Source organism: Pteropus medius, unplaced genomic scaffold (genome assembly GCF_902729225.1).
Source record: "Pteropus medius unplaced genomic scaffold, Ma_sr-lr_union100, whole genome shotgun sequence".
In the NCBI taxonomy this organism is placed as follows: Eukaryota; Metazoa; Chordata; class Mammalia; order Chiroptera; family Pteropodidae; genus Pteropus; species Pteropus medius.
The window spans coordinates 13,506,884-13,533,354 of record NW_024349796.1 but is presented as its reverse complement, the minus strand read 5'-3'; the positions used below and the strand labels follow the sequence as shown (position 1 = coordinate 13,533,354).

General features: G+C 48.8%; 1 protein-coding gene and 1 pseudogene across 2 annotated transcripts in view; both read right to left on the bottom strand.

Annotated features, from left to right (window-relative positions):
• The window catches only part of TGFB2 (transforming growth factor beta 2), a 72,057-nt gene that overhangs the window by 18,288 nt on the left and 27,298 nt on the right, over window positions 1-26,471 (bottom strand). For both annotated transcript variants that reach the window (XM_039883382.1, XM_039883383.1), the window contains one exon: window positions 7,204-7,367. In XM_039883382.1, coding sequence (XP_039739316.1) covers window positions 7,204-7,367 — 164 coding nt within the window. The remainder of the gene's footprint in view (window positions 1-7,203; window positions 7,368-26,471) is intronic.
• Window positions 14,904-15,019, bottom strand: LOC120619366 (uncharacterized; annotated as a pseudogene).

The window sequence follows — 26,471 nt, the reverse complement described above, 5'->3', positions numbered from 1 at the left end:
TGTGTTTGGGGTTAAGAAGAGGAGGTGACTTTCATTAACCCCATTAGTGCTGTGCTCCCCAAAATGTCAGGACCCTCAACCTTCATTTGGCAGCAACGGAGTCCCATCTAAAGCAGGCCCACACCATTTATGTGGAATTTTTACTGTAAAGCCTTAGGGCTGTGTGTAGCTTAAAAGCGTTTGCAGAGATGATATGTGAAATGTCCATTAAAGTGGCCATTGATTCACTCCCCCCAAAAAAATCTTTTTTTCCGTAAATATCGATGTATCCTTTCATCCTCAAATCTGAAAAATCCTTTAAAATTTACCATGCAGCTTTGAAGCAGAAAATAAATGGATACGAACAGCTTAGGATTTAGCCACTGTTTTGTATATCCTCGTGAGCAGTCTCTAGAAATGACATGTCATCACATCTGACAAACTGGTTACTTGTCTAAATGCAAATTCAGATAGGCGTCAAAATCTGCGTATTAAAGAAAGAGGTAAGAAAAAGCGAGAAGACAGATTTTGTTTCACTCTCCTTTGTCAGAGTTTTTCTAGAGGATTCCCTAGGTGGTGGGGAGAGTTCTCTCGTTAGGCAAAGGTGACTTCGACTGACGCCGGATGCCATTCTCTCTACGAGGACATTCAGTGCCACTGGGCCTCCTGAGTCAGAGAAGCTAAGGTTCCTTTGAAATCCACTGAGCTTGTATCCTACCTCGGTACATTCGGCTTCTACTAATAAACAGGAGCCCATCGGCAGACTGTACGTTACCAAGGCACCTGGCACGAACATCTGTGGCCTCACACCAGCCCCGTGCAAGAACCTGACATTTTCCTCCTGATGCTTTACGATGTATGAACCCAGTACATCCCATTGCCTCCCAGTGAGCTATTTTTGCATACTTTTATCTGTGGTCCGAAGCTCGTAAGTTAATCTTAAAAATAACCTGGCGACTGACGTTGGCGGGTCATTCGGTAGAGGGGGCTCTCCCTCTTGGAGCACTTGAGGACTTAGAAGTCAAACCCGAAGAGATGACAAGGAAGAAAGCGGACTTACTATCGTTGAGTTCCCTCTCTCCCTCTGGCGGCTGTAAACCTTGCTTTTCAGTTCGGCCTCACAAGAAATACCAAGTGAACCAGGAATTCCTGAGAACATTTAGCGTCACGATGTCGATGCTACTGAACACTTCACCGTGCTGCCTCATTCAGGGTGAACAGACGGCACAGACGCGGTCCTCAGATCCCAGGATGTCAGTGCTCACAGTGAAACACGATTCAGCGAGAAACAAAAGACAAATGCCGCGGCTACGAATGAACTAAACCTGCTCCTATCAGACATGCCTGCTATAAATATTTCTGGGCTCAAAGGAATCTGTTGATTCAGGCAGATGGCTCGGGCCTTGGAATTAGGTGCCCACCCACCCAAGGAGTGCTACCAAGATGGCAGGCTGTCCCCAAATTCTCGCAGCTCTCTCTCGAAGGAATGAGTTCTGAGGCATTTCTCCAGATTCTCCAGCTTTTGCTCAAAGAGGACCCTGGGTATATTTTGACTGGTGGGAAGACCATACAGCTGGGACACCATTTGCAAGTCTGTTCCGCCACCAGACAGTGAGCCACTGGAAGACGGTGGCCGAGTCTGATTTGTCCCTGGACGGGGCACAGGTCATGGCATTGACGCTAGGAGACAGTCACTCAGAGTTTGCCGAGCGATCCACACAGCGGGCGAGTGCAGCGGCCTGAGGACGGCTTCCACCTGTCAGCCCTTCCATCGTGAGATGGGGCCTATTGCCTTTCCCTTGGGATCGGGGCCTGTAGCTCATCGGATCCATGGAATGAGGTGGAAGTGACACCTTGCCGGTCCTGGGCCCGAGTCTCTAAGAGGAATGGTAGCTTCTGCCTTAGACATCTGGTCACCTGCGCCTCTTAGAATAAGCCAGGCTGCATTCTGGGAAGACCCCGGGGGACACCCTGAGATGAGCTGGGGCCGGGGAGGGGCTCAGCTGAGGCCGGCCCTGCAGTCACGCCATCCAAGCTCCAAGGCCATGAGCGAAATCGTCATAGATCTCTGGACCAGAGATGCCACCTGAAAGCCACCAAGTGACCCCAGTCAAAGCCACATGGAAAAAGACAGTCTAGCCAAGCCCTGCCCGAGTTTCTGAGATGCGGGGAGGATCATGAGATGTAATAAAACGATTGCTATTTGAGACCATGAAATTTGGGGGTAGTTTGTTATCCGGTGAACAGATTATGACAAAGGTACAAATCCTCTTATCCTCAGTGGGGCAAAGTTTGAAATGAAAATTCCCCGTGAGAGGATACAGGCTGGGGGGAGGAAGCCAGAAATATCGAAACGCTCCGAGGCCCTCTGAGGTCGGCACGTCTCAATGTGAGTAGTCTTTGGTGGTCCCATGGGTCAAGGGGTCGTGGGTGTCCTCGAACACATTATTAATTTCTCGGGGCCTCATTTCTTCCCTTGTAAAACGGGGGACTTGCCTGACTCCAAGCGGATGTGTGTTCTTGCTCATGTCACTGATACTCAGTATGAAAAAGATTCTCCCTGGCTGTTCCCTCTCTCTCATAACTGAGCATGCTTTTAATCCTCAATACAGGAGCGGCTTAATCGAAGAAAGCTATATTCAAATTTCCACACGGGCCGGGAGCTATAGTAAATATTGCAGATTGGAAGGTATTCTTAGAGTGCCGAAGTGTCATTCGAATATGTTTCAATAAAGGCTGCCTTTGGTAAAGCTTGAAAAAAGCAGGTGTCATTCCTATTTGAAAAAGTTCTTTTTGCATCTTTTTCTCTCTCTCCTTTTCCCTTCACCTCCCAGAGGACTTCATCCCTCCCATATTCCCTCCGACATCGGCATATGTTTGAAGTCATGCCATGATCACAGCAGTGCAGGCTATTTAGGGCCTGTGAGCGTAACAGCAGTCAGAGATGGCAGAAGGACGGGAAGGTTTTACATGACTGCCGTTCTTCAAAGTTCTGGCAGACTATTCTGCGGAGAGGGGAAAGTGGTGAGAACCCCGAGTCCCCTCGTGAAGCTAACGTGACCTCCACGGCAGCTCGGGCGCCGTAATTCTCCCAGGCGAGGAGGAGCAGCAGACACGCAGCTCTGGACGAGGCAGACTCTGAGCTCACTCACGAATGCTGTGTCAGCACCTTCTGGCCTGGTGCTCCGACTCTAGAAGGTGTACTTCTATATTTTAGAGGACGAAATGACCCCAAAAGCTTGGGATATGCCTTAAATCGGTGATTCTCAATGGAGAATGGAGAACGATCACATCCAAATCACGAGGCGGGCTTTCTCAGACCACATCCGTCCAGAGGCGATTACTTTCCTCTCCAGGGAGAACCAGAATCTCCAGGGAAGGGACCATGAGCAGTCTTTGGAAAAGCGCCCTGGCGGCTTTCATACTTGAGGGAGTATATGAACCTCCATGTGAATTTGCACGTGTGTGTGCGCTCTCTCCCCGACCCCAAACACACACACATTCACCCCTTGCTTAAAATCTATTTCCTGAGGAATCCTAATGAATCATCCATACAGCCACCTGAACGCCCTGAGAACCTATTCATAGTCAAGCTACCTTTCTTCCTCTGCGGAGTAGGAGGCCAACTGTCTGCTAAGCAATACAGTCATCAGAGGCCGTCTAGAACGTTCAGAGACTTATTCTTCTGAATAGTTGAGCGCTCCAAATAGCTAAAGATCTGCCCATTTAAGCATCAAGGTTTTTGTTTTTGTTCTTCTTTTTCCAAAATAATATTTCAGCAGTTTGGGGTATCAAACTCTCTAAAATTTTATTGCAAGTATTCAGTTTCCTGAAAATAATTTAGCTTCATCCTCATAATTCGAGGCTTTTATCACGTGTATTGATTTCTGTCCTGGGGCTAGAAGAGGTAGTTTATTTACGGAAGGTACAAAGGCTTCCAAAACGCGGCTGAAAACAAGTGGAAAGTCAGAGAAAAACAAGTCCAAAACAGGACTCCAAATAAAGAGGCCACAGGCAGATGTCAGGGGCCAGGTAGGATGCCGCAGAGATAAAAAGTGAGTTAACGATAAACAGGGACATTCAGGAGAATTGTCCACAACAGCCCAGCATCACTGAGCTGCATCGGCAAAACTCTCTGTCGTCTGAAGGTTGTCTGCTCACATCAGTGTCTTCCTCCAGCCCCCTCCCCGGAGAATTCGGTGCTTCTATTTTCCTGTGGTCCTAGAGAGGACCAGCCTTAGTGATGGGTGGATAGAGGGCCGAGGGCTGCCTTTCTGGTAAGCCGGCTGTGTTCGTGCTGTGCGCCTACATGAGGGTATTCAGGGATCGACCTGACTTATTTCCTGTACCTTGGGTGTGTCTCAGGAGGTTAGGTTACCCCATCGCTGAGCTCCAGACAGATAAGAAGTTGTCACTCTTCCTCATTTTTTCCCCTAAAACCGCCTCCTTCTTGATGCCTGTGTTCAGCGACCGTGAGCAAACTCACACTCACCTACTCCGTACAGTAAGCTGCTATCTTGAGGACTGCAACCTGGGCGGGTCTTGTTGCTTGTACCTGTGGGCAGCCAGGGCTGCAGTGACCTCTGAGGAGGTACACGGATGCTAAGAACTCAGTAAGGTCCTCGACTTGCCATCCTCAGGGGACATAGCCCCTCCCGGAGATAAGAAGGCCTTTGGGACGAAGACAAGCCATTTATAATCCTGCCATCAAAGGCCAGTCCTCAGAACAGAGGGTCAGGGGCCAAAGAATAAGTGATGCAGCAGCTTATGTCACAGGTGACAAAACCTAAGAGATCCTGCCTTCGATTCACTGGGGCCACGTAAATTGAAGGTAAGGCCAGAGAGGACAGTGCGTGACACTGTCGTCCACACAGAGAGGCATGTCAGAGTGATTTAATTGAAAAGAAAAGAAAGAAAAGAAAAGAATAAAAGGACATGTAATCATGATTTTTGTTTTCATTTTTTTAAATCACCTTGAAACGTAGCTGGCTACCTTTGAGCTCGTATTTTTTTTCCCCAGAGAACCGAATCTTTGCTTTCTCTCCAAGTATCACTCCACCCTCTGGCCGGCCTAGTTTCTCTCATTTTTCGTCTGTTCTGGCTGATATTGAGGCAAAGAGAAAGGGAAAGATTTGCTACGAACAGCACCGTGTCTGGTGAGAAGTGGGCAGCTGGGGCTCCAAGCTGTGTGACCTTGGCCAAGTGACTTAATTTCTCTGTGACTCAGTGTCCTTCTCTGTAAAATGGGAAACGGAAACAGGAGTAGAAAGAAGACTTTAACTGGGTCGAGGGTGTCAAAAAGTCCAAACTCCCAGTTATTAGATACGTAAGTCCTGGGGGTGTCACGTGGCCCATGGTGACTATAGTTCACAATCCTATGTCATATATTTGAAAGTTGCTCAGAGAGAAGATCTTAAAAGTTCTCACCACAAGGCAAAAAAAAAAAAAAGTATAACAATGTGAGGTGACAGATGCTAACCTAACGCAGTAAATAAGCATTTCGCAATATGTACCTTTATCAAATCATTATGTTGTACGCCTTAAACTAATAGAACGTTATATGTCAATTATGTCTCTGGAAAAAATAAGATCTCACGATGCAAACATCACAGGGTGGCTGTGAGGACCCGACTCCTGGGGGGTCCCTGGCAGACGATCTAGCACACAGGAAGCCGACTCTACCTGACACTCCACCTGGTGGCAGGCGGCAGTGGCGGGCCTGCCGGTTACTGTGACGCTCCAGGTGCTCTCAGAACACGTGTTAAGATTTGAAGGCCACCACAGAGAGGTCCTCGGGGACTCATTTTAATAAGTGAGAATTATTTTTCATGAGCACGCCCGTAAAGCGGTCTTTGAGAACCGTTTTAAAATCTTTAAACTTATTCTCTGAGATCTCATCTACGACATTCGTGTGTATGATAATTCCCCGTTTTCATCATACATACAAAGGAAACTCTTATCCAAATTATCAAAATGTCCAAAGGTTTAGAACCCAGGACAGCGGGAGGTTCACACACACAACGTCGGCTCCTCTCTGTCTAAGGTCAGCCACCTTCTAGTCACACTGTCACGCACGCCTACTGCTTGACACTGGCGCACTCGGGGCCAGTCCTGCTTATCCGGCCTCTCCATGCTCTTCCTGGAGGGCAGCCTCCCCCCAGCATCTCCTCGCCCTCAGGCACGGAGCATCGTCTGTCTGGTGCTCTCGACCGGCCCCTTCGAGACCCTGTCTTTGCACAAACTGCTCCTTCCACCAAGAGTGCCCATCCTTCATCCTGTCCTGACAGACACTTCTCCAGGCCCCACCCAAATATCAACGCCCTGGTGAAATCTTTTCACCTCTGTCCTCTGTGCTTGCACAGGTTGGTCATGTGACACTGTGACGCATCTAAGTTGCCCGTTTACGCACCTGCTCCCTCACCAGTCTCCGGGCTTCCAGAGTCACCCGGCGACCTTGTTAAAAATGTGGGTCTGGGGTGAGGCCTGAGAGTCTGCGTTTCTCGCAGCTCCTAGGTGATGCTGATGCTGTTGCCTTTAGACTCCACTGCAGTCACGAGCTTTTAAGAACATCTCCGCAACCTCAGTCACTTGGCACATCCGCATCAGCATCATCAGCATCATCAGCATCATCATCACCTTTTGACACAACGACGCAGTAACCGTACTTAGGGAAATGAGAGAGATGACAGGGCTTCCTCAAGTAATGAAAATGGGGTGGACAAAGGGTGTGCGTGCATGAGTGGGGACGTGGGGTGGGCTGGAGGGAGCAGACAGAACAGGAAGAGGTCCATGAAGAAAAAACAGGGAGCGAAGAGGAAGGCAAACGAAGAAAAAGGAGGGAGGGAGAAGACGCTGGGAAGGCAGATCAAAGAGCAGACACGGATGACGCCATCGGATGAGGAAAGGAAGGTCAGCTGACTTCTCTCCTGACGGTGGAACTGGGCCTAGATTATCTGCCTTTCCAGCTCAGGGGCTGGGCTTCCGGACTGAAGCCCACCAACGGCTTTACGCCACTGAAAACGTGTGCTCAGAGCACCAACCCTTCATCCTAAACGTTCTTCCTCTCCGAGTGATGGAGGAATGAGGTCTCGCTGTAGGAGGAATAACGAACGAGGGCCATAGATAGAATGGTTTACATCAGCTCAGAAAATCTGAGAGGTGGAAAGACTTTTACCCCAAGACTTCAGGCCGACGGTCCGTTCAAAGGACCCACGCGACAGTTACCTGGTACAGCTCGATGCGTTGTTCGGCCACCCTGGCTTTGGGGTTCTGTAAACGAAAGACTCTAAACTCCGCTTTCACCAAATTAGAAGCATTTTTCTCCATCGCTGAGACGTCGAATCGGACAATCCTGAAGTAGGGTCTGTAGAAAGTGGGCGGGATGGTATCTGTAAAAAGTGAGGGCAGTCAGTGAAGATGACAGAAATCCATCGTTCTCCCAAGAAAAAGACTGTGCAGCATGAGACAGTCTCGAGAGACCATCAGGAAGATACCTACCGACTGATTTTGTTTTCAGTGGCCAATTTAATACCATCAACAATTTAACCAGAGGAAAATAAATAAATGAGCATGTGCATTTGGTTACAGGAGTAGTAGATTAATAGACGTTAACCAACCAACCACTTCCAACTCTGTTTGCGGGCATGCACTTAACCCTATCTGTTGAAAGTTGACACAGAAGTAGAAAATCCTGGACGGTTATGAACTGGAACACGCTCGTGACAGCTGATGCCTGGAGAGAGCTGTCGGAATCGCATACACTTTAATCACACGTGCCAAGAAAACAGCTCGTAACGGCAAGCAGTTCGCCCATGTATTTTTTTTCCTTGAAGGTTTGGAACCCAAATGTTCTACCCTCTCCAGGTTCACATACTGCATCTATTTTTGGCTTTGACAGTTTGGTTTTCACACGCATGTGACCAAATACACCCTCTGGTTAAGTGAGGGTGAGGAATCGTGAATTAAAAAAAAAGAAAAAAGAAAAAAGCTATACCAATAGACTGGCTAACCCAGGTCCGGTCTTAAAATCTTTTACTCAGGATAATGTCCATTGGTAGGAGGCAATCCTGCCGAACGAAGAGGAAGAATCGGCCCCAATCCCGGCAATTCTGAGCCACGTAAAATATCTGGAGAGCGAGCACAACGATGAGCAATGTCAAGCTCAAGAATTGCTTGAGAGCTCTGCTGTTCTTTGGTAGTAATCTGTCACTGCCTTTGCAGGGTCCCTGAGGATGAGGCAAAGCGGGTCCTAATTCCACCCCCAGATACCCTGTACCACCCCCATTTACTGAGCACCTACACTGGGCAAGCCGCTTGGTTCAGATGTGTCCACGGTCCCCTCCTGAAAACTCTCCTTCATTATTCCAGAATGCATCCATGTCATGATAGAGCTTCATGACAACAAAACCGCTCACGGTTGTTTACGGCCACTGACAAATATTTTTATTACCTCTGCATGATGTTTGTTTGTTTATGCATGCCCCACTGGAATTTTAAGAATCTCGAGGGGAGAGACTGTGTTTGCCAAGTTTTTCTTTTTCCCCACATACCTAAGACAGGGCTCTGCACACACGGAGCTCGCCAAATAGCCACTGTTTGCATAGTTTTCATCAACGGGAGCCTTGAAAGACTCAGGTGTCTGGCTATTGACAAGACTAACTTCTTTTTAAATAAATGAGCCATCTTGCCGATCTTAAAATAGAAATAAATACCTTTCATGATTTCTTGAGAAGTCCATGCCCTGATGATTACACTAAAAATGCAAAGAACACACCGAGATTTAGCACTATATAGTAGGTGGACAGTGTTCAAGTTGGCCAACGCGCACAGGCAGGAGGATTCGGGAGCCCCCTAGCATGGCCACTTGACGAAGTAGCTGCTAAGAAAATAATCTTTCGCCTGCACGCGCCCAGCCCGGGTGATTGGTGGGCTGGATCATGCCTGACCAGCTCAGCTGAAAACAGGCCAGACGCCCAGGCAGAAAAACCTGGGCAAGGCTGGGGCCATGCTCTCTGGTCTTGCAAACCGTCTAGAACCTTCCACGACTGCATTCATCCTAAAGACTGCATTCATCCTTCCACGGCCTCCCCATTAGACAGCAGAAGATGCAAACGTGCTCTGAAGAGCATTCTGGAAGAACAAAGCTCATTCGGTCTGTTTCCTGCCATTAAGAAGCGAAAACGTCTAATTTGCTTTTCCCTTTCAGAGGCCCGCTCTGCTTCCCGAACGCCATCTTTCACACCCACCCGCCCCGACCTTATCCTTCCATCGAGTGTGTAAATAAGGGCTCTTGAGATTTATTTTTATTCTCTTTTGTGTTTATTAAACTTTGAGCCATTTTTCTCCCCTTTCTGGTTTTCTGCCCATACACACACTTTCTTTCTACGGCTGATGCAGACCACGAGGTCAATTTTGTTTCTTCTTCTAAGCAAATCATCCAATGATCCTGTCGTAGGCTTTCGAGCTTTGAAGGGGCGTTTGCAAATATTTACAGGAGCAGCTTGCTGGTGAAGTGCCTTCTGCTTCTCCACTCGTTAGCAAGCAGCCCTCCCCCCCACAGCCGTCACAACCATTTGGCTGTTATCTATGTCAGCTGCCTGATAACACAAATCTGCAGTTTGGGTTCTTGTTTTATGAGCAGAAGCAGTTAATGCAGCAGGTGCAACGAGGCTGCGCAGCCCCCAGCAGCCACTCTGCTTTGTCCCCGCAGCCCCAGTGAAGTGAGCAGGCCAGGAGGAAGCGGCTGCCTGCCACACACCCCTGCTCCAGCTCGTTCCATAAGGACCGCTGGCTGAAGACCTGACCGCCGCTTCCAAGGGTTGGGCCCAGCTGTTCCCTGCCATCAATCTGCTATGGGTCACCAGTCCCCCTACCCAGCTGAGGAACTTGAGCGATTTGCCAAATGTGCCTGCATTGGAGGGGAAAAAAACATCAGAGCAAATTGCTCCAGCCTAGTCTGTGATCCTGCCCTCGCCTCGTAAAAGCTTTTGGATGCCTGGTGTGGGGAGAACCAAAAGCAGGCCCTCTACAGCCAGCCGGACGCGGCGGGCTCGCTCCCGGGCTCCGGGCTCCGGGCGCCAGAGAGGCAGGATCGGTATGGAACGGCTTGTGCAGCCCGATCCGCCCACTGCACCTTGGAAGGACGGAGCATTTTCCTCCGCCTGCTCCAAGAACTCATTTAGAGAGAACGGGAGTTCTCCCTCAAGTCCTCTGGAATTCCCATCCCAGTTCCTAGTTCATCGCCAGGTGGTCAGGTACTTGTGCTTGACCTTGGCCGACTTACCCGCACTCACATCCTGGCTGGCTCTCTTCCTCTCAATTTCTGACCCACTTTTTTTGGTTCAATCGAATTGATTTTCCTTCCACCCTTTGGACCGATTCAGACCACCAGGCTGACTCTGCTCCTCTCCCCATGTTCTGCCTTGTGCCTTCCTCTCAGGGAAAATCTTACACATAGAAGATTCCAGAATGTCATCAAATAATGGTGTTCCTCTCACCTCCACCCTGGCCACAAATCCCCGCTGAATCAAACTTAGGGGAATGGACAGAGGCAGGGAAATGAGGAAATTTAACTCGTTATTTACTCACAAAGTCGCAGCATACAGAAAGCCTGATTATAGCACTTAATCATGAGTTACCTTCTAAGCATTACATGTTGACTTATATGTTCCAAATAACTTGTTAGCTCACTGTATATTATTTCCAACCTCTGTAAGCACCTTGAACAGTTGATACACAACTCTATATATTCTAATTCCTGTCCCCTGCAGAGAGAGATTATAGTCACCAATACATTCTCAGACTCCCTGCTCCCATCCTGTAATGCTTCACCTGCTTTACCAAGCCCTCCCCAGCAGAAAGGGTGACAAGAGAATTCTACTATCCCCCAAACAATTCCTGTATCAAGAGATTCCACCTCCTACTAGGATGCTCATATTAGCAAAATTTTTTTAAAAAGTCAGCAACGAACAAACACTGAAGAGAAGTCTTACATCAGCAGTATGTGAGGAACTCTGACAGAGAACGTGGGTGTGGGGCCTGAAAGAAATCCCCCGAGGATGCCCAGAGGGGCAAGGTTCCAACCACCCATCGGTTGTTTATTCCGGACTAGGTTGGTGACACCACAGAAGTGGCAGAAAAGAAAGTGTGACAGACGCTGGAAGCTCGGGTCCAGGATCTCTTGTTGTCTTTTGCTAAAGCAGTGGTTCTCGAAGCGTGATCCCAAACTCCCAGCGTCTGCCTCACCTGGGAACCCGTGACAAATGCAAATCATCCAGGGGAATCTGATGCGCCATCGAAGTGTGAGAACCACTGGGCTAAAGATGCGGTTGATGCCTAGCTGGTCAGACCAGTGCCACTTCACATAACAAGCCCATAGGTAGAGGCCGGGGAACGAGAAGAAAGAGACTTTAGCATCGACAGCAACTTTCTTGGAGGCAGCACTGACCAGAACCCCCAAGGGAAACTGGGCGCTGGTCTCAGTGTTCCCAGCGAACCTCCAGGTTAAGGCAGAAGGTCAGTAGTTCACACTGAAAGGCAGAAAGTGCGGGTATAAAAGGAATTATTAGAGGCCTGGAGGTCTCGTTTGCCTTCCCGCTCAGCCCTCACCACGTACCTTAAACTTTAAATACAAGCTCATCTCCCTCCTATGGGAAAAGTTGCAAGAGGCTTACCCAGTAGCCCAGGCTCCTGTTACTAGACAGGACCTATGCATCTTATGTCACTGGAGCTCTCGAAGCGTGGGCGCGAGGCAGGGCCCAAGGGTCTCCATTTCATCTAACTCCTTGGTCGAATCTTACACACCCTAAAGTTTGAGAACCACTAAAATAAAAGACAGGAGAAGAAATCCACGAAGAAAGACAGAAAGATATAGGGGCATGTGGTATACAATTTTATTTTTCGAAAGCATTGATCACCTTCTAACATACCACAAAAGTGGTTATTTAATTAGCCTCTTATTTATTATTGTCTGTGTCCTGCTGCTAGAATGTAAACTCCTGAGAGGGATTTGTCTGTTTTGGTAAACGAAGTAGCCAAAATCTCTAGGCAAATACAAAGAACATAGTCGTAGCTCAATAAATATTCTTAAATGATTAGAAAAAAAAGAAAAAAGAACACGTAAAATTTCGATCAGGCATTTTACATAGGAAAAAAAAGAGTAAGACGAAGGAAAGAAATTGCAGCCCTAAAGCTCTTATAATAGAAAAATAAAATTCCCCGTGATTTGCACGAATGGTCTACCTGGACTGCATATGTCAAACCCGAGGAACTTTCTTTTTGTGAAATGTCTATATGTTTTTTAAACTTATTTTTCAATTACAGTTGATATTCAATATTACATTAGTTGCAGGGGTACGTCGTAGTGATTAGACATTTATATACCTTACAAAATGATCACCCCGATAGGTCTAGTGCCCACCTGGCACTGTGCATAGCTATCACCATATTATTGACTTTCTGTCCTATGCTGTACTTTTCATCCCCATGACTATTTTTATGGCTAGCAATTTGGACTTCTTAATCCCTTTCACCTTTCTCAAACTGAAGAACTTTCAAAATATCGACACTGGGACCCAGTCCTGAGAGTCAGTTTCATTGGAGTTTTCTACACTCCTCAAATGAGTCCCATGCGCAGGCACGACAGAGAACCCCTCATTTGGAGCAAATGGTATTACTTAGCTTGAAGAAGAGGTGACTCAGAGACATCAGATCCCTTCAGAGATTTCAAATACTTCATAGGGAAATTTCTTATTTCCCATAGAGCCAGGGAGTGCCATTTTGCCTCAATATATAAAGAGCTTTTTTAAAAAAAAAAAAAAGGAATGCCTTGTTCTTCAGTGCTGGGAGCCCTCACCTCACTGGAAGAATTCATGTCATTGCGAGACACATCTTGTCCCGAGAGATGCAGTGGGGTGTCCTGAGTCTCGGGGGAGGCTGGGCTAGATCGCCACCAGCTCAGTTACAGCTCTGCATTTACATCATTCTCATTTTGATGCTCCCCGTGGATGAGCCTTTGAAAACCGTTTTCTCCGCTGACTCCTATGCTACATGATTGTCACTCACCGCCTACGTCAGCCTCACCTGGGGGAGCTTATTAATGTGCTCATTACCTGGCTCCATTCACCTACTGGGTGAACCCAATGTGATTCTGTTTCATCCTGAGGTCCAATAACGTTTGCCTCAGATTGTGGTCTAACCACAGTGAACTTGGCCAGGCTTCCCTTCCCATTGTTACTCAATGTCATGGACTAGCTAGGGATGAATGAAATATTTCCATCCCAAGATCCACACCCTGAAAAGGAGGGCCCGGTCCCACTGCAGCCTCAGACTTCCACTTCGTGCTCCCGTCGCCTGCCATGACAGCTTCACATACTGGGTTTGTGCTAATGAGCTGTTCTTAACCCTCGTTTCACAGATAAAGGAATTAAGAGCAAGGCCAGTACAGTATCTCTTGGTGGGGGCGAGGCTGGCCTCTCAGTGAGAACCGCGGCTTTTCACTCTGACGTCCTGCCTCCTTCCCGCACTGAGGACCGCCCCTGGGTCGAAGGTGGACTCCACGCCAGGCAGAAATACTGACACCACACTGTGGCGATGTTGGGAAAACGGGCCCACGACTGTGGCTCCTTCTCAACCAGAGGTCACCCGGACTTGCAATAAAGCTCGAGAGATCTTAATGCAAGGCCCAGCGTACGCCTTCGAGGCATGGCCCTGGGGAGGCGTGCTGGGGGCCTACTCAGTGTGGAAGCGCCCCGGTCAGAGGCACTTCGCTGATACCATACCAATTACTGCGCCCCACACAGATGCGCCTAGGGCCCCTGGGCCCCCTGTGGCCTCCGCTGGCTCGTACTCCCAAGCTCCTCGGAAGAACAGGACACGCTCCTGTTCATCCCTCCCCTTTCCAGAAGTGTTGGCACTTTTCCTCGTGGACTTCTGACGTGCTTAATGAGTGCAGTGGCCCCTCGTTCCCGACATCCCTGCCTTAGACGGAAGTAGTTTGGGGTTCATTAGAGATCCCCCAAAGGGCGGTGAGACAAGCGACCCATCGAAGGCTGGAGGGCGAGAAACCAGCTTCTATTTGTGTGCACGCACCCGGCCAGCTCGCGACCAAGATGATTGTGTTCTGGGGTCTCCTGAAGTTTGTCTTGGCACATGCCGAAGACGGATCCGACTTCACTACCGCTTCCCAAACACTGCTGACATTCACATCACAGCGACTTCCCACAAGATGCCTGAGAAGTAAACAGGCATCGGCAGTGGCGTCTGGGGCTCTCTTCGCCACCCCTCCCCTTAACTGTCACACAGCCCCGAGCACCTGCCACGGAGGGTGCGCGTCTCTGCGGGTGGACGGCGTCAGGTTCGTCGAGCTGCTGGCAGCTGGGCGTCTCGCGGTGTCAGCGTCAGCTTGGGGTGCCCTGGCTTTCGTCTGACTGCTCCCCGAGACCATGTGGACCGCCGGCGTGGGCGTCTGGGCCCGTCCCGCACGGGGCGGAGCGTGACCACGGCGGGGCCAGCCCGGGGCGGTTGGTGTCCTCGAGCTGTGACAGGCGGCGTTTCTCGATCCTCCTGCACTGTTTCCATCGACCTCGTCAAGGCACCTTTCGTTCCGAGGCTTCTCCACGCTCCGGATGTAGGCGATTTGTGTCGGAGGTGCTGGGTTTCAGCAGTAAAATCTTCGGTGGCGGAAGGGGACGGGTCAACTGCTGCTCCTGGGGGCCCAGTGTCTCAGAGGAGGCTGGAGATGTCGAACATGGGGAGGGCGCCTGTCCCCTCTTCTGGGCCTTGCGGTGTGACATAAATGTGACACTCCTATTTATTTATTTATTTATTTATTTATTTATTTTTTAGGCGAGGCGACCCTTGGTTGACCTCACAGATCGCAAGGACCTTGTCAGCTTACAATCCCTTATTTTTTTTTTAATTTTCTACGCCTACAGCACCTGGTCTTCCTAGGGGGTCTCCCATCCAAGTACTAACCAGGCCCGACCCTGCTTAGCTTCCGAGAGCAGAGATCAGGCACGTTCGGGGTGGCGCGGCCGTAGACGTGACACCCCTTCTAAACGCCTCGCAGTGGCAGGTGGTCCTCACGTTTAGGACAGGCGAGTGAAGCCACCCTTCTCTGCCACCGTCTGGACCTTTAAGCACGTTCAGCTCTCCTGGTTTGGGGGTTTGGGGGTTTTTCTTCTTTCTTGTTCTGTTCTCATTCTCTCTCCTTCTCTGTTCTACATGGTTCCTCTCCTCTTTTTCTTCCCTTCGATCTGTTTGTTTGTTTGTTTGTTTGTTTGTTTTCTCTACAGCATCCAGGGGGCAAGACAGTCGTACTTTTGGTCTACTAATGGCGTTTCAAGAGGCCGGTGACCCCACATCGTCGTTATCCACGCGCCGATCCCCGAAGGCAGCGGTGGCTCCCCCGAGGGCGAGGAAGGCAGGCATTCTGGGTCGATTCCAGTAACGAATTCAACTTGGAAATGTAGAATATCATCTTTAATCTCCATGGATTAGAAACATCCCCCAAATGGGTTTATTTTTAATCTCTTTTTACAGATTGAAAAAGGGGGGAGTAAAATCTTTCCAAAATGATGCAGGACATTGGCAAAATGAGGATGAAGATACCCATCTGGGACATTCTCCCTCATCCCAGCAAAGAGAGCAAACGCTTTTATCCCAGAACAAACTTCTAACATTCTCCTTTCCAGAAACTACCGTGTTTTCCCTGAGGCTCTGCAGGGATGGTGTGGCTGTTTCACAGGCTTAATGAGGGTTAGCGACTCTTTACCAGCCTGAAAATCTTTCTCTAATCTTCCTAAAACTAGAGCGTGGATGCATACAATGGCCGATGCGTGTCTTGCACTGGAGCTTTGCTCAGTGTTTTCTGTACATTTCTTGCCCGTGGTCTAACTTCTTTGTCAGGCAACCGCCTAATTACTTTGAGGAAGGAGGCTGATTTGTTGCCCTGCCCTAAAGCTAAGCTAACAAACTCCGGGCACACCCTTCTAGAATCCCAAGCTATTTACCAACTGAAGCAAGTGGCATGGGGCTATTAGAGCGAACGCATTACATGCACGATCTGGGAGTGACTGTGAAAAGGAATAGATGGTCTGGATTAACCAGTTCAAGAGAAAAAAAAAAAATCGAACAGAGCCAACATTCAGTCTCTCTGAAACTTCGTTGCACTTTGAAACCAGAGCCCTTAAAGGGCTTGCCTGGCACCTGCCTGGCGCTCTCAATGGGATTGATACTTAATTCCTCCTCTTCCTGCAGGTTATGTCCACAAGACAAGACAAGACAGCCTTTCCCAGGACTACTTCAGGGTCAGAGAACTCAGAACTCAGGGAGATGGTCCAGTACGGTGTCTGACAGTTCCCGCTGCCTAAGACTTCCTCCCCGTCTTGGGCTCAGATCTGCTAACCTAAGAGTCTACTCTGTGGATCTAGTACTGACTCACGAGATGATTCACTGCTCTTCACTCGACCCTGTTTAGAGATCCTGAGGCCAGTTCTTATTTCTCCCAGCCCCATCTTTTTTTGTTTTCTAAACCAACAACCCTATTTCCTTTCATTATTTTCCATGGAAGCTGTTTACCTTTGTGGATGTTGTCTTTGCTCCAGTCTTAAATGCGAACATAATTATAATTCTCAAGAGGAGTAGCACGATCGTGGAACTTATACTTTTATTAATGCATCCCAACACTTCTGTCTTTTTTTAACCTTTGCACTCACATCCTGTTTTCTATGTGTTTTGAATGCATGATAAATGACAAATCTTGGTCTTTTCCATGTGGTCTTTTCTATTTGTAAAACTATTTTACAGATGTCAACATATGTTTTGTACTCTGACGGTTTTTGAAGCAAATTTTATAATACACCCCTATTCGATGCATACTAATTTGACTTGACTCATTTCAAGCATGCTACGATGGCTTCGAAGTCTAATCTGGTAAACTCGTGCATTCGTTTGTTAAATGCTATTGCAAAGGGCGGTCTCAAAATCAGAGCGTTAGCATCTACTTCACTCAATCCTCCAGATGCGCAGGTCATGAACCAAGTTTCTAAGATCGGGTTAGGTGAATCCAGACCCGAATCCATACCAGAACATCCTTCTGAGATGGCTTCTCCACACCAGGCCTCATCACCACACCACATGTCTCCAGGAGGGACAGGCGCTCTATGCAAAGAGGGCCCCTGGACCCATGCGGTCACACTACTGCCACAACAAACTGTCACCCGGTGGCATATTTTCTTCAAGGTGAATGTCCTACTGCGAATCGCCAAGAAAAACGGCCAAGGAGACGAGGCTGAGGAACGTTCCAGAGCCCACCTCACCCCAGAATGCCCATCCTCGATTAAATAATCAGCATTCTGAGGGTTAGTTCCAGAGATGCTGCCTAGAAAAGCTGAATTGAAAGGTCCGATTTTTTTTTTTTTTTTCAATGTTGAGTGAGATGGTAGGGAATCGGAATGGCTCTGAAGTCCTCAGACATCCTTGGCATTTCGGCCGATGGCCCTGCAGGACCTGACCACCACTGTCAGAGTGTCGAAGGATGGTGCTTTCCTAGAGCTGGTGGATGTACTCGTTCAGGGCGTGTGCTCTGCTCCCTTCCTGTTTGTCCTGGCAACAGAGCTATGGGCGATTAAGATATGGGAACATACAGGAATTATAGGAATCCAGGTGAACTGTGGCGTTACTGGGTTCTGGAATGGAGCTGCCTGTGTCAGGCTTGTTTTAAGAAATCGCGTTCATTTGGGTGTAAGCCACTTTCTGTTCAAGGTCAGGCCACCCTTTGTGAGAGAGAAAAAAACAACGGTCTTCAAAGAAAGAATCTCCGTTGCAGATAGCTGTGCTCTGGCCAGGAGCAGAAGCACCTTCCTCTAAATGCATGGAAGCCTGAGGGGCAGAGCATCCACAGGGGCCCAAGGTGGAGAAAGAGGTTTCTGTTCAGGCTCCCGCTCAGGGACTGTGACATACAGTGACCTTCTCCGTAAGTGGCACTTTGGGAATGACGCAGAGATGAGAGAAGCAGGGAACATCCAGGTTCCCCGCGTTTTAGCAGGGGACGTGAGGTGTCTTTAGAACAGTCCGCTCTTTCTTCCCTGGTGGGTGGGGAAGGGGAGGCTGGACCAAGGCGGTTGCAACAGTGCTCACAGCAAAGACCCCGAGATGCTTTCTGACCATCGCCCTCAGTGACAAAATCAGGAGTTCACAGCACCTTTAGAATGTCCCCTGGATGTGGGGAGCCAGCTGTGACCTCTCTTCCCTAGACAGGCCACCAGTGCAGCCCCAACGAAGGTTTTTATAAACTCCTGTCGATCTCTTTGCTCGCTTTTTTGGAAACCAACTGACCGTACGTGCCTTTTTTTATTTTTTTCTTTTTGCAGGAAGGAAGCTGGGGGGCTCAAGGAGGCAAAGATGCCTTCTCCATACCCTTAATTATACCCTCGCCTCTTCCCACGCCCTGTCCTCTTCGTGGCCCTGTGGGGGCATGGGGACCTCTAACTATAGCTTCTAAGCTCGCAGGGGACACGGAGGCATGGCTTTATTTTCAGTGGGGCTGCATTCATTTCTATGTAGAATGACACGGGCTGGGGGAGGGAGAGCTTTGAGACACTGAGTGAGACATGAACTTCATGGCATATTCAACATTTAAAAATATCTTAGAGAAGGATCTCAGAATGCCGAAAGCACTTTATGACTCTAATAGAGAGAGAGACAGTCAACATGAGTCAGTCCTATTTCCCCAGCTGTCAATCAGACCACCTCTGCCCTCAAGTCTAGTGTGAGCAAAGGGAAGTGAAAAGGTCAAGTGCGAAGGGGTCTTGGACAGTGGCCATGTGGCCACTTAGACTGCGAAGGGATTTAAAGTGCACAGTGTGGGAGGAGCAGAGGACGGGCAGGACGATTTCTCTGCAGCTATCAGCAACCCTCCGGGCCCCAGCTCCCTCATGTCTAAAAACCTGTTGGACTTGGACTAGACCCTTCCATCTAAGGCTGGGAGAGTCACTGCCTGCCCTTGAGGTTATGGGGGTTCAAGGTCAGCAATCTCAAACTCCGTTATGGCTTGGTGTTAAAGCTAGCCCATTCCATTCTTAGCCATCCTTAACTCCCTCTCGACCTCCAGCCAGTGAAAAGTCTTGACAACAATTTCAAATACCTCAAAGAGGCAACTTTGTCTCCTCTCTTACTTTGTACCCTGTGATCCCAACCTGCCTTCTTAGCTTCACGGGCACTCCGCCCAGACGTCTCCCCTCCCCTCCCGGCCCCGTTACATGCCATATGACTTCCAAATGTGCCAAGGACCGGCCCCCCACTGTGCCCAGGCCCCGTCAATGCTTCACCTGGAAACCCTGTACATTTGGGCAAATTTACACATCTGGCCTTAGTGCTTCTTCTTTTCAGGAGAATTTCTAGCTCTTCTAGAATCAATTTCTCCCTTCTTTGTGCCCCTACTCATCATATTGGGTAGTAAATAAAAATCTTTCCACTTTTACCTTCTAGACGTGAACAGCGTGAAAGCGAGGACTCAGACTCGTTTTTGTATCTTTCGAATGTGAGGATACGAACTCTCGCTCTGAGAACTGCAGGAGGAGTGGAATTAGGTAACGGATGTGAACGCAGTGAGCATTCGGCAAATGCAAGCTCATGACCTAACGGACCGCTGAAAGCAGTGGCTGCACCTACTCTGCGTCTGATGCCCATGTGACTGTCCCGACCAGGAGCAAAGACAATGTCACACACGTCAAAGCAGCAGCAGTATCGGAAACTCTGTGGTTGGGGGCCAGGCTTTTTTCTGCCTTACAGATGCCAGTGACCGAGCACAGTGCTGGGATCTGCCTCTGCTCCTCGGTTTATAACTTAGGGTCCGGGACACGAGCCCGATTCTGTGGGACGCGTCTCAGAAAACCGCTCTTGCCCTCACTCGATTTGTTGACCCCTCCGATTAATACAAACAAGGTACAAAAGGAGACTCCTAGTGATTTCACCATTAAAAGTGCCCACGTTGACACACTATTTACGCCGTGCTTCCTTAGACAGAATCTCACTTATAACCTGAGTGAAATCTCATATAAGAGCCATCTCACTATGGATGTGCTGCTACGTGCTGGATAATTCCCACTTTCCGCCACTCCCAGTGTATGAAGCAGGCAAGTCACTTGTGCCTACAGGTAGCACAGAGAACTGTCTAGAACCTGCAAGCCAACAAGTCTACCCGAGCCCTAGCCCCCACTCCGTGTCCCTTTTCCTTCAAGCCTCATGAGGACTCTGCGAGCTGGATGCTATTTTTATTTCCATCTTGCAGGTGGGGAGGCTAAGGCTTAGGAGGATTAAATAATTTATCTGTGGTCGACACAGCTAAAAAGTGGTGGCGCCACAGTGGGAGTGACTTACAGGGGACCGCTGTGAGGACCTCACTTTAAAAGGGAAGAGAGACCCATATAATCACAATCCCACTTAGAACACAGAGCGGAGCATTTGACTTACTTGCTTTTCTGCGTTTTCAAAGATCCCACACACCCGCAACGCGTTTTCCATCTCTAGTTTTTCTCACTTTATTGCAACATACGTAGCCATCTTAATGATCTACATGAAAAAAGATCATAACTTCTAATTCTGTAAAATGACGAATGACAGGATACGGTCATTCAAATTAAGACGCGTACCCCTCATGCATTCAAAACGCTTCCAACCCTCGATTTCTTTTTTCTATTTGTTCAACTGAGTCAAGATGTTCTGGAAGAGACGAGTGGGGGAACCCCAGGGAAGGACGTTATATGATTTAAATAAGCCTTCTCTAGCTCTCATCTGTGCAGAGCAGTCCCACCGCCACAAAATCACGACGTGTGACACACTCCGAGACGTCGAAACGAAGGGGAAAGTGAAGAGAAGGCGTTATTGTCTCATTTCGCAGTTTTGGGGAGGCTCCGAAAGGTGGTACTTTTCTGTCAGTGTGTGTTGATTTTCTACCTTCTTAAGTGGGGAAATCCCAAGGTGGCGTTTCTTACTCAAAAATGCCTTTCGTGGAAAGTCCTTCAGAAGCCTGCGGTTCCTTTTGTTGAAACTTCTAACTCCTTGAAAAAACCTGACTCATGGGACATATTACCAAATGTGAGTTCTCTGGCATATAGCTATGCTAAAATCCTTTAGTAAAAAAAAAAAAACAAAAACAAAAACAAAAAAAAACAAGAAAAAAACTCCCAAATATAGCGGTTAAGGGGATAAGCTGCCACTTTTTGGTAAAAAAAATTTCTGTTTGCTTATGAAGCCGATAGGAGCCTGGGTGACACTAAAGGCCTGTGACTCCTCTCCCCTGATGCCACTTGCTGTCCCATCCAAAAGAAACACTTAGCAGTCTCGTGACTGCGTTTCAAAATGTCGTTGCATCTTTTTTAATGTAGACTGATATTTACAAGAGGTGACACATTTCTGAAAAGACACGTGCTTTCCCTTGCATTGTGGTCCCTCTGAAGATCACTCAGAGATCCCAGGAGGATTATACAGTGACGAAACGGGGGTTTCGGCTCCTGTCTAAATGTGGGCTCACTTTCGCTCGCAGTCTTCCCTTTAAGCCTCTATTTACACCATAAACTCTATTCCGCATCTCTCTCGAAGCGTCCACGGCAGAAGCCAAACGTTGAAGGCGCTCTCACGTAGCTTTTTTTCTTCCTCATTGGGAACTGCCTTGCCTTTTGTTTCATATTTTATCGTCTTCCCTGAAACCTTTCCTTATCAGCTAGTGTTTTCACTCAAAAACCCCATGATTTCCAAGAAGGCATCTCAAAACAACTTACAGTAGGCTCGCGCCCTGGAACAACCTCCTCGCACTATAAATATTTACTTTCAAAAGCAGCGATGAGGGGCCAGAAGAGAAACAGTGCGTCGCACCTCCACGAGCCGTCAGGGCTGGAAAGGCCGCAGGGGATCTAGAGGTGGCATTTGGAGACGGTCTCGGCACGGTGCTGGGAGCAGGGCGCCTTGGCCCTCCTCATCCTAATCCAGACTCCTTCCCCTAAACCCTGGCTGTTGCGCGCCAGGCTAGTTATTCCACTCTCTTCTGCTTTAAGGTTTGAAATGATGGAAAAACATTCTTTGGATTCCATTGCCATGCCCAAACGTGCCACGGGACACAGTGGCTGTACCAAGCCCAGAGAGAAAAACCCCTGGATTTCCACAGAGAAAGAACCTGACTACCTACTTTAATTTGGATGTGAAACCCAGTGCTTTCCGTGAGGCCTCTCATCAGTCTCGCATCTCGCATCTCGCATCTCGATGAATCAGGGGCCGCTCGAGTCTGCGTGCGTGTCTTGGGAAAGCACTTTCTCGGGGCTGGGGTTGTGTTCTTCCACCCGCGAGGCTAACCCGAGAGCTTCCTGTCACACCTTGGCTTTTATCATTTGCCACCTTCGGCTAAAAATACTGCTTTTTGGGTGAGATTCAACCAAAGCATCATCTTCCCCGAAGCAAAGAGAAAGGGAGCGGAAGGGGGGCTGAGGGCGAGATGCCTCTGGGCGAGAAGGTTCTTCCGTTTGCTGTTCCAGCCTCACTGGGGGCCGGAACACTGCCGGCGGGGGCGGGGCTGTGCCAAGGCCATGGCTTCACTTTCACACAAACGCTGCCTGCCCCCCCCTCCCACATCGAAACAAACAAAACACCAGGACCGCTGTGTTGGGGGTGCCAATGGCAGTCTCCACCTGGTGAGGGCAGAAAGAACCAGAGCCGGCTTTCGCCATCTCCTTTTGCTGACCTTGGGTGTCTTGTCACCATTTACTCATCAGATAAAGTGATGATAAATCCGAACTATGGGACGTGACACATGTGCTTCTCTGGCAACTGCTGATCTCTTCGATTTGAGAATAATTCTTCCGGGCTCCGGCCTACAACTTCCCCACTGCGTGTGTGTGCTCGTTTCTCTCTCTCCTCTCTCTCTCTCTCTCTCTCTCTCTCTCTCTCTTTTCTCTCTCTCTCTCTCTCTCTCTCTCTCCCCTCTCTCTCTCTCTCTCCTCTCTCTCTCTCCTCTCTCTCTCTCTCTCTCTCTCTCTCTCTCTCTCTCTGCCTCTCTCTCTCTCTCTCCTCTCTCTCCCCCAGCAGCGACCTTATCTCATTTACTAGCTCTGTTGACTGACAGGCAGAGTTCAGTGCAGACCGCCTGGAACTGCGCCTGGAGCCCCTTCTCTCTCAGGAACCTGACGGAGAGCTGCGTGGTGTAGGGTTTGGTTTCGTTTGCAATCTTGGCACCGGTGCCTCATGAACACGTCGTGCTATAACTCAAAGAGATTGAAGCTTTGGGATTCAGCGCACTGGGATTCTATATCCCCGACTTTGCCACTTAAAAGCTGGCCTTGAGCCCAAATTCCTTAATCTCTTTAGGCTTGGTTTCCTCATCTACCTTGCAGGGAGGCTGGGAAATGAGAACGAACAGAGGATGGAGCGAATGCCTGGACTCGTCTGGGCTCCACCTGGCCACTCTCATCCCTTCTCAGTACCAGTGTCACCAAAGTAAAAATCAAGGCGGACCTTGGAACAGGAACCTGGGCAGTCCACTCAACTCTAGAGACTGCACTGTCCCCATCTATCAAATGGGACGATGCAGCATCTTCCTCCTCGAGTTATAAGGATAAAATAGGACCGCGAAAGCAAGAACGCTTAGCATTGAGCCTGGCGCATAGGAAGCACCCCAACAGGTTAGCCTCTGCTAGTTTCCCCTAGATCCCTAGTCACCAACAAAAGGGCTGTCTCTGGCAAGTCTGTGCCCACCTTCCCAGCTACGCCTCACTCAGGGACCCTCTGATCGCCCAGCTCCCTTCCCAGCGCCCGCCCCGCCCCCACTCTGCTCAGCTCAGCTCTGCTCTTCATCTCCAGATGAAGCAAAAATCTGGTAAATATTACACTTACAAGGTAACGGGTCTGGAATGCTTGGCGCCTGGACACGCACACACTGCAGCCCAGGGCCAAACTACATTTGGCTGCTTCATGCAATTCAAATAAAGATATTAAAAATCTTCCAACTCTATAAACATTTGTACTGTTTGCTAATCAAAGGCGTTCATTTTTTTAAGAAAAAGAAAGAAAGAAGGAAGGAAGGAAGGAAGGAAGGAAGGAAGGAAGGCGGAAAAACAAAAGCAGCAAAAGCAGAAAAAAAAAAAAAAAAAAACAGCTCAAAAAAAACAAACAGACAGTCAGCGCCGGACAACAAGCCTTCATAAAAAACAAGCGATACTGACAGATCACTTTCAGTTTGGATATCAAGTCTCTATCTTGCCCTATCAGTTCCGATCTCAAAATGGTTCTCTCATTCTAAATGATCCCTCTAGATGGACTGCTTTTCTCCCAAACAAACAGACCTAGGCAAGTTTATTCTGCAGTCTGTGTCCTTAAACAGCACACCACATCGCTGCTTTTTGTTGTCACATAATTGGCGACGGACGTGAGCTTCCAGTTAATGGGAGTGAGGAATGATGACAGAGGCAGCTATGGGGGTGGGTGCCCCGGCTGTACCACTTCATAGCTCTTGATCTGTGTCTTGTTTTTTTAATGCATGAAATGTAGAAAATAACACCTATCTATGATTGCCAGCATCGATGAATCAATATCTCTAACGAGCTGAAAATAGTACCTGGAGTATACGAAGCACTATAGAAGTAGAAGTAATTCAAATTATTATTACTGTCACCGTTATCGTATTAGTGAGCAAACACCAAGTATGAATAACAGAAACTAGATATAGGTCCTTAGCTAAGGGAAACTTGTTCCTTAAGTTGAGTAAAAGAAGCTAAATGCAATTGGACTCATTTAGGCCCACCTTGCTCCATTAACTAAAAGCAAGTAGCAAAAAATAATAAAATTAGATGCTATCATAGCTAGTGACTTAAGCGTCGTTGGTTTTCACGGATTCAAATGTCAGAACGGAACTGCTCTCTGCCATTCGAACAGAAAAAGGATATCGTTTTCAACTGGCTTCATCTTACCTTCTGGATATCTACCCTTAGAACTTTCAAATAAAGCCTTTCCACAAAGGCAACTTCGAGAGAAAAAGATGAAAGATGCCGGCTTCCAGCATTAGGGAGGAACAAGGAAAGGCTCAACATTTTCCTAAGAAGAAAGAAAACAGAGCACGCTCTCGTGGTCTGCTTTTACAATTAAGGGTAACCGTGAGGCCAGATTTCCCCTGTGGATGACAGAGGTCATGTTTCAGGGATGCTGGGATGACAGCTAGAGGGGGCAGGCAGACGCCCTCTGGCCTGGGACGCTGCTGCTCCCGGGGGTAACAGCCACGGCCCCAAACAAAGCGATGGAAGGCCGTCTCTGCCCTTTCACACCTGTTTCTCACCCGCCTTTTCTCCCCTTGCCCTCCGTCCTTCCCACCGCTCCCTGCGAGCTCACAGCTCACAATGCACCCTCAGATCCCTTCTGTGTAAGGAAAAGACAGAAAATGCACTCAAACATACAGAATGAATTAAAACTCAAGAAGTGGTGGCTGATGGCGGCGGGGTTGGGGGTGGGGGGAGCATCATCTCTGGGTTCCTCGCACAGAGGCTGCAGGAAGAAGCCTGAGTTACAGCCGCGAGAGAGAGGAAGAAACTGGTCCTTTTGCCCGGTACGGCCTTCCGGGCCTCAGACTGCATCCTTAGGTGGCATCTACTCTGCAGAGCCATGACACGGGGCAGCCACCCACGGGACAGGACAGGGCTGGCTTCCCGGGGCTCAAGAGCGGGGCCAGCGATATGGCCCGGGGGGCCCGCTGCCAGCTCGAGAGCAAGACCTCTGCCTTCGGTGCTTGAAGACACTTAAGCCTCCCTGGACATCGAGCATGTTAGGGGGAGGCAGCGCTGACCTGAAGGAATCGCGCTGATCTGCGGGGAGCGGGTGGGGAGGGATGGCCTGCGCTTAACCGCATTTCACTGTTTTGTTTTTTTTTTATTGATTGCCGGTGTACCGAGAGAGACGTGACTCAGTCAGTCGTACCATATCCGAAGCCACGTAAGGCGCTGGGTTCTAACGGAATTTCAATGTATGCAGACGTCAAGGACCGTACGCCACGAGATGTGAAAACTGCGCCATTAATTCGCAGAGACGTCACTCACGGCCGTCCTCCAAGGCCTGGGAAAGAGGCTGATTTTCCTATTTCCCCTTCCCCTCCCCCACAAGGCTGTGGCTGCAGCTCCAGGTGGTTAGGGACTGGTGGTTAAAAGCTGGTTTCATTAATCGACCACCTTGCCTTTGAGCCCCCACTGCCCTTTGCTTGTAAATATCGTTCAGGTATTTTTTTTTTTTTATTATTCTGCTTTGTGTGGGGTAGTTCATTTACGAACTGGTCCCCGCAAATAGGCTGCAAGCTACTTGAAGTCAAGGATCACGTACTAACAACAATAAAAAGAAAAACAAAACTGTACTACTTAGTTTTGAGGGGCATGCTGTCAGGTACATACCCATCCTAGTGGAAGATAAGAAACGGAGGCTTAGAAAGGCCACCTGCCCAGTCCGATGTTATGTAACTTGAGGTCGTG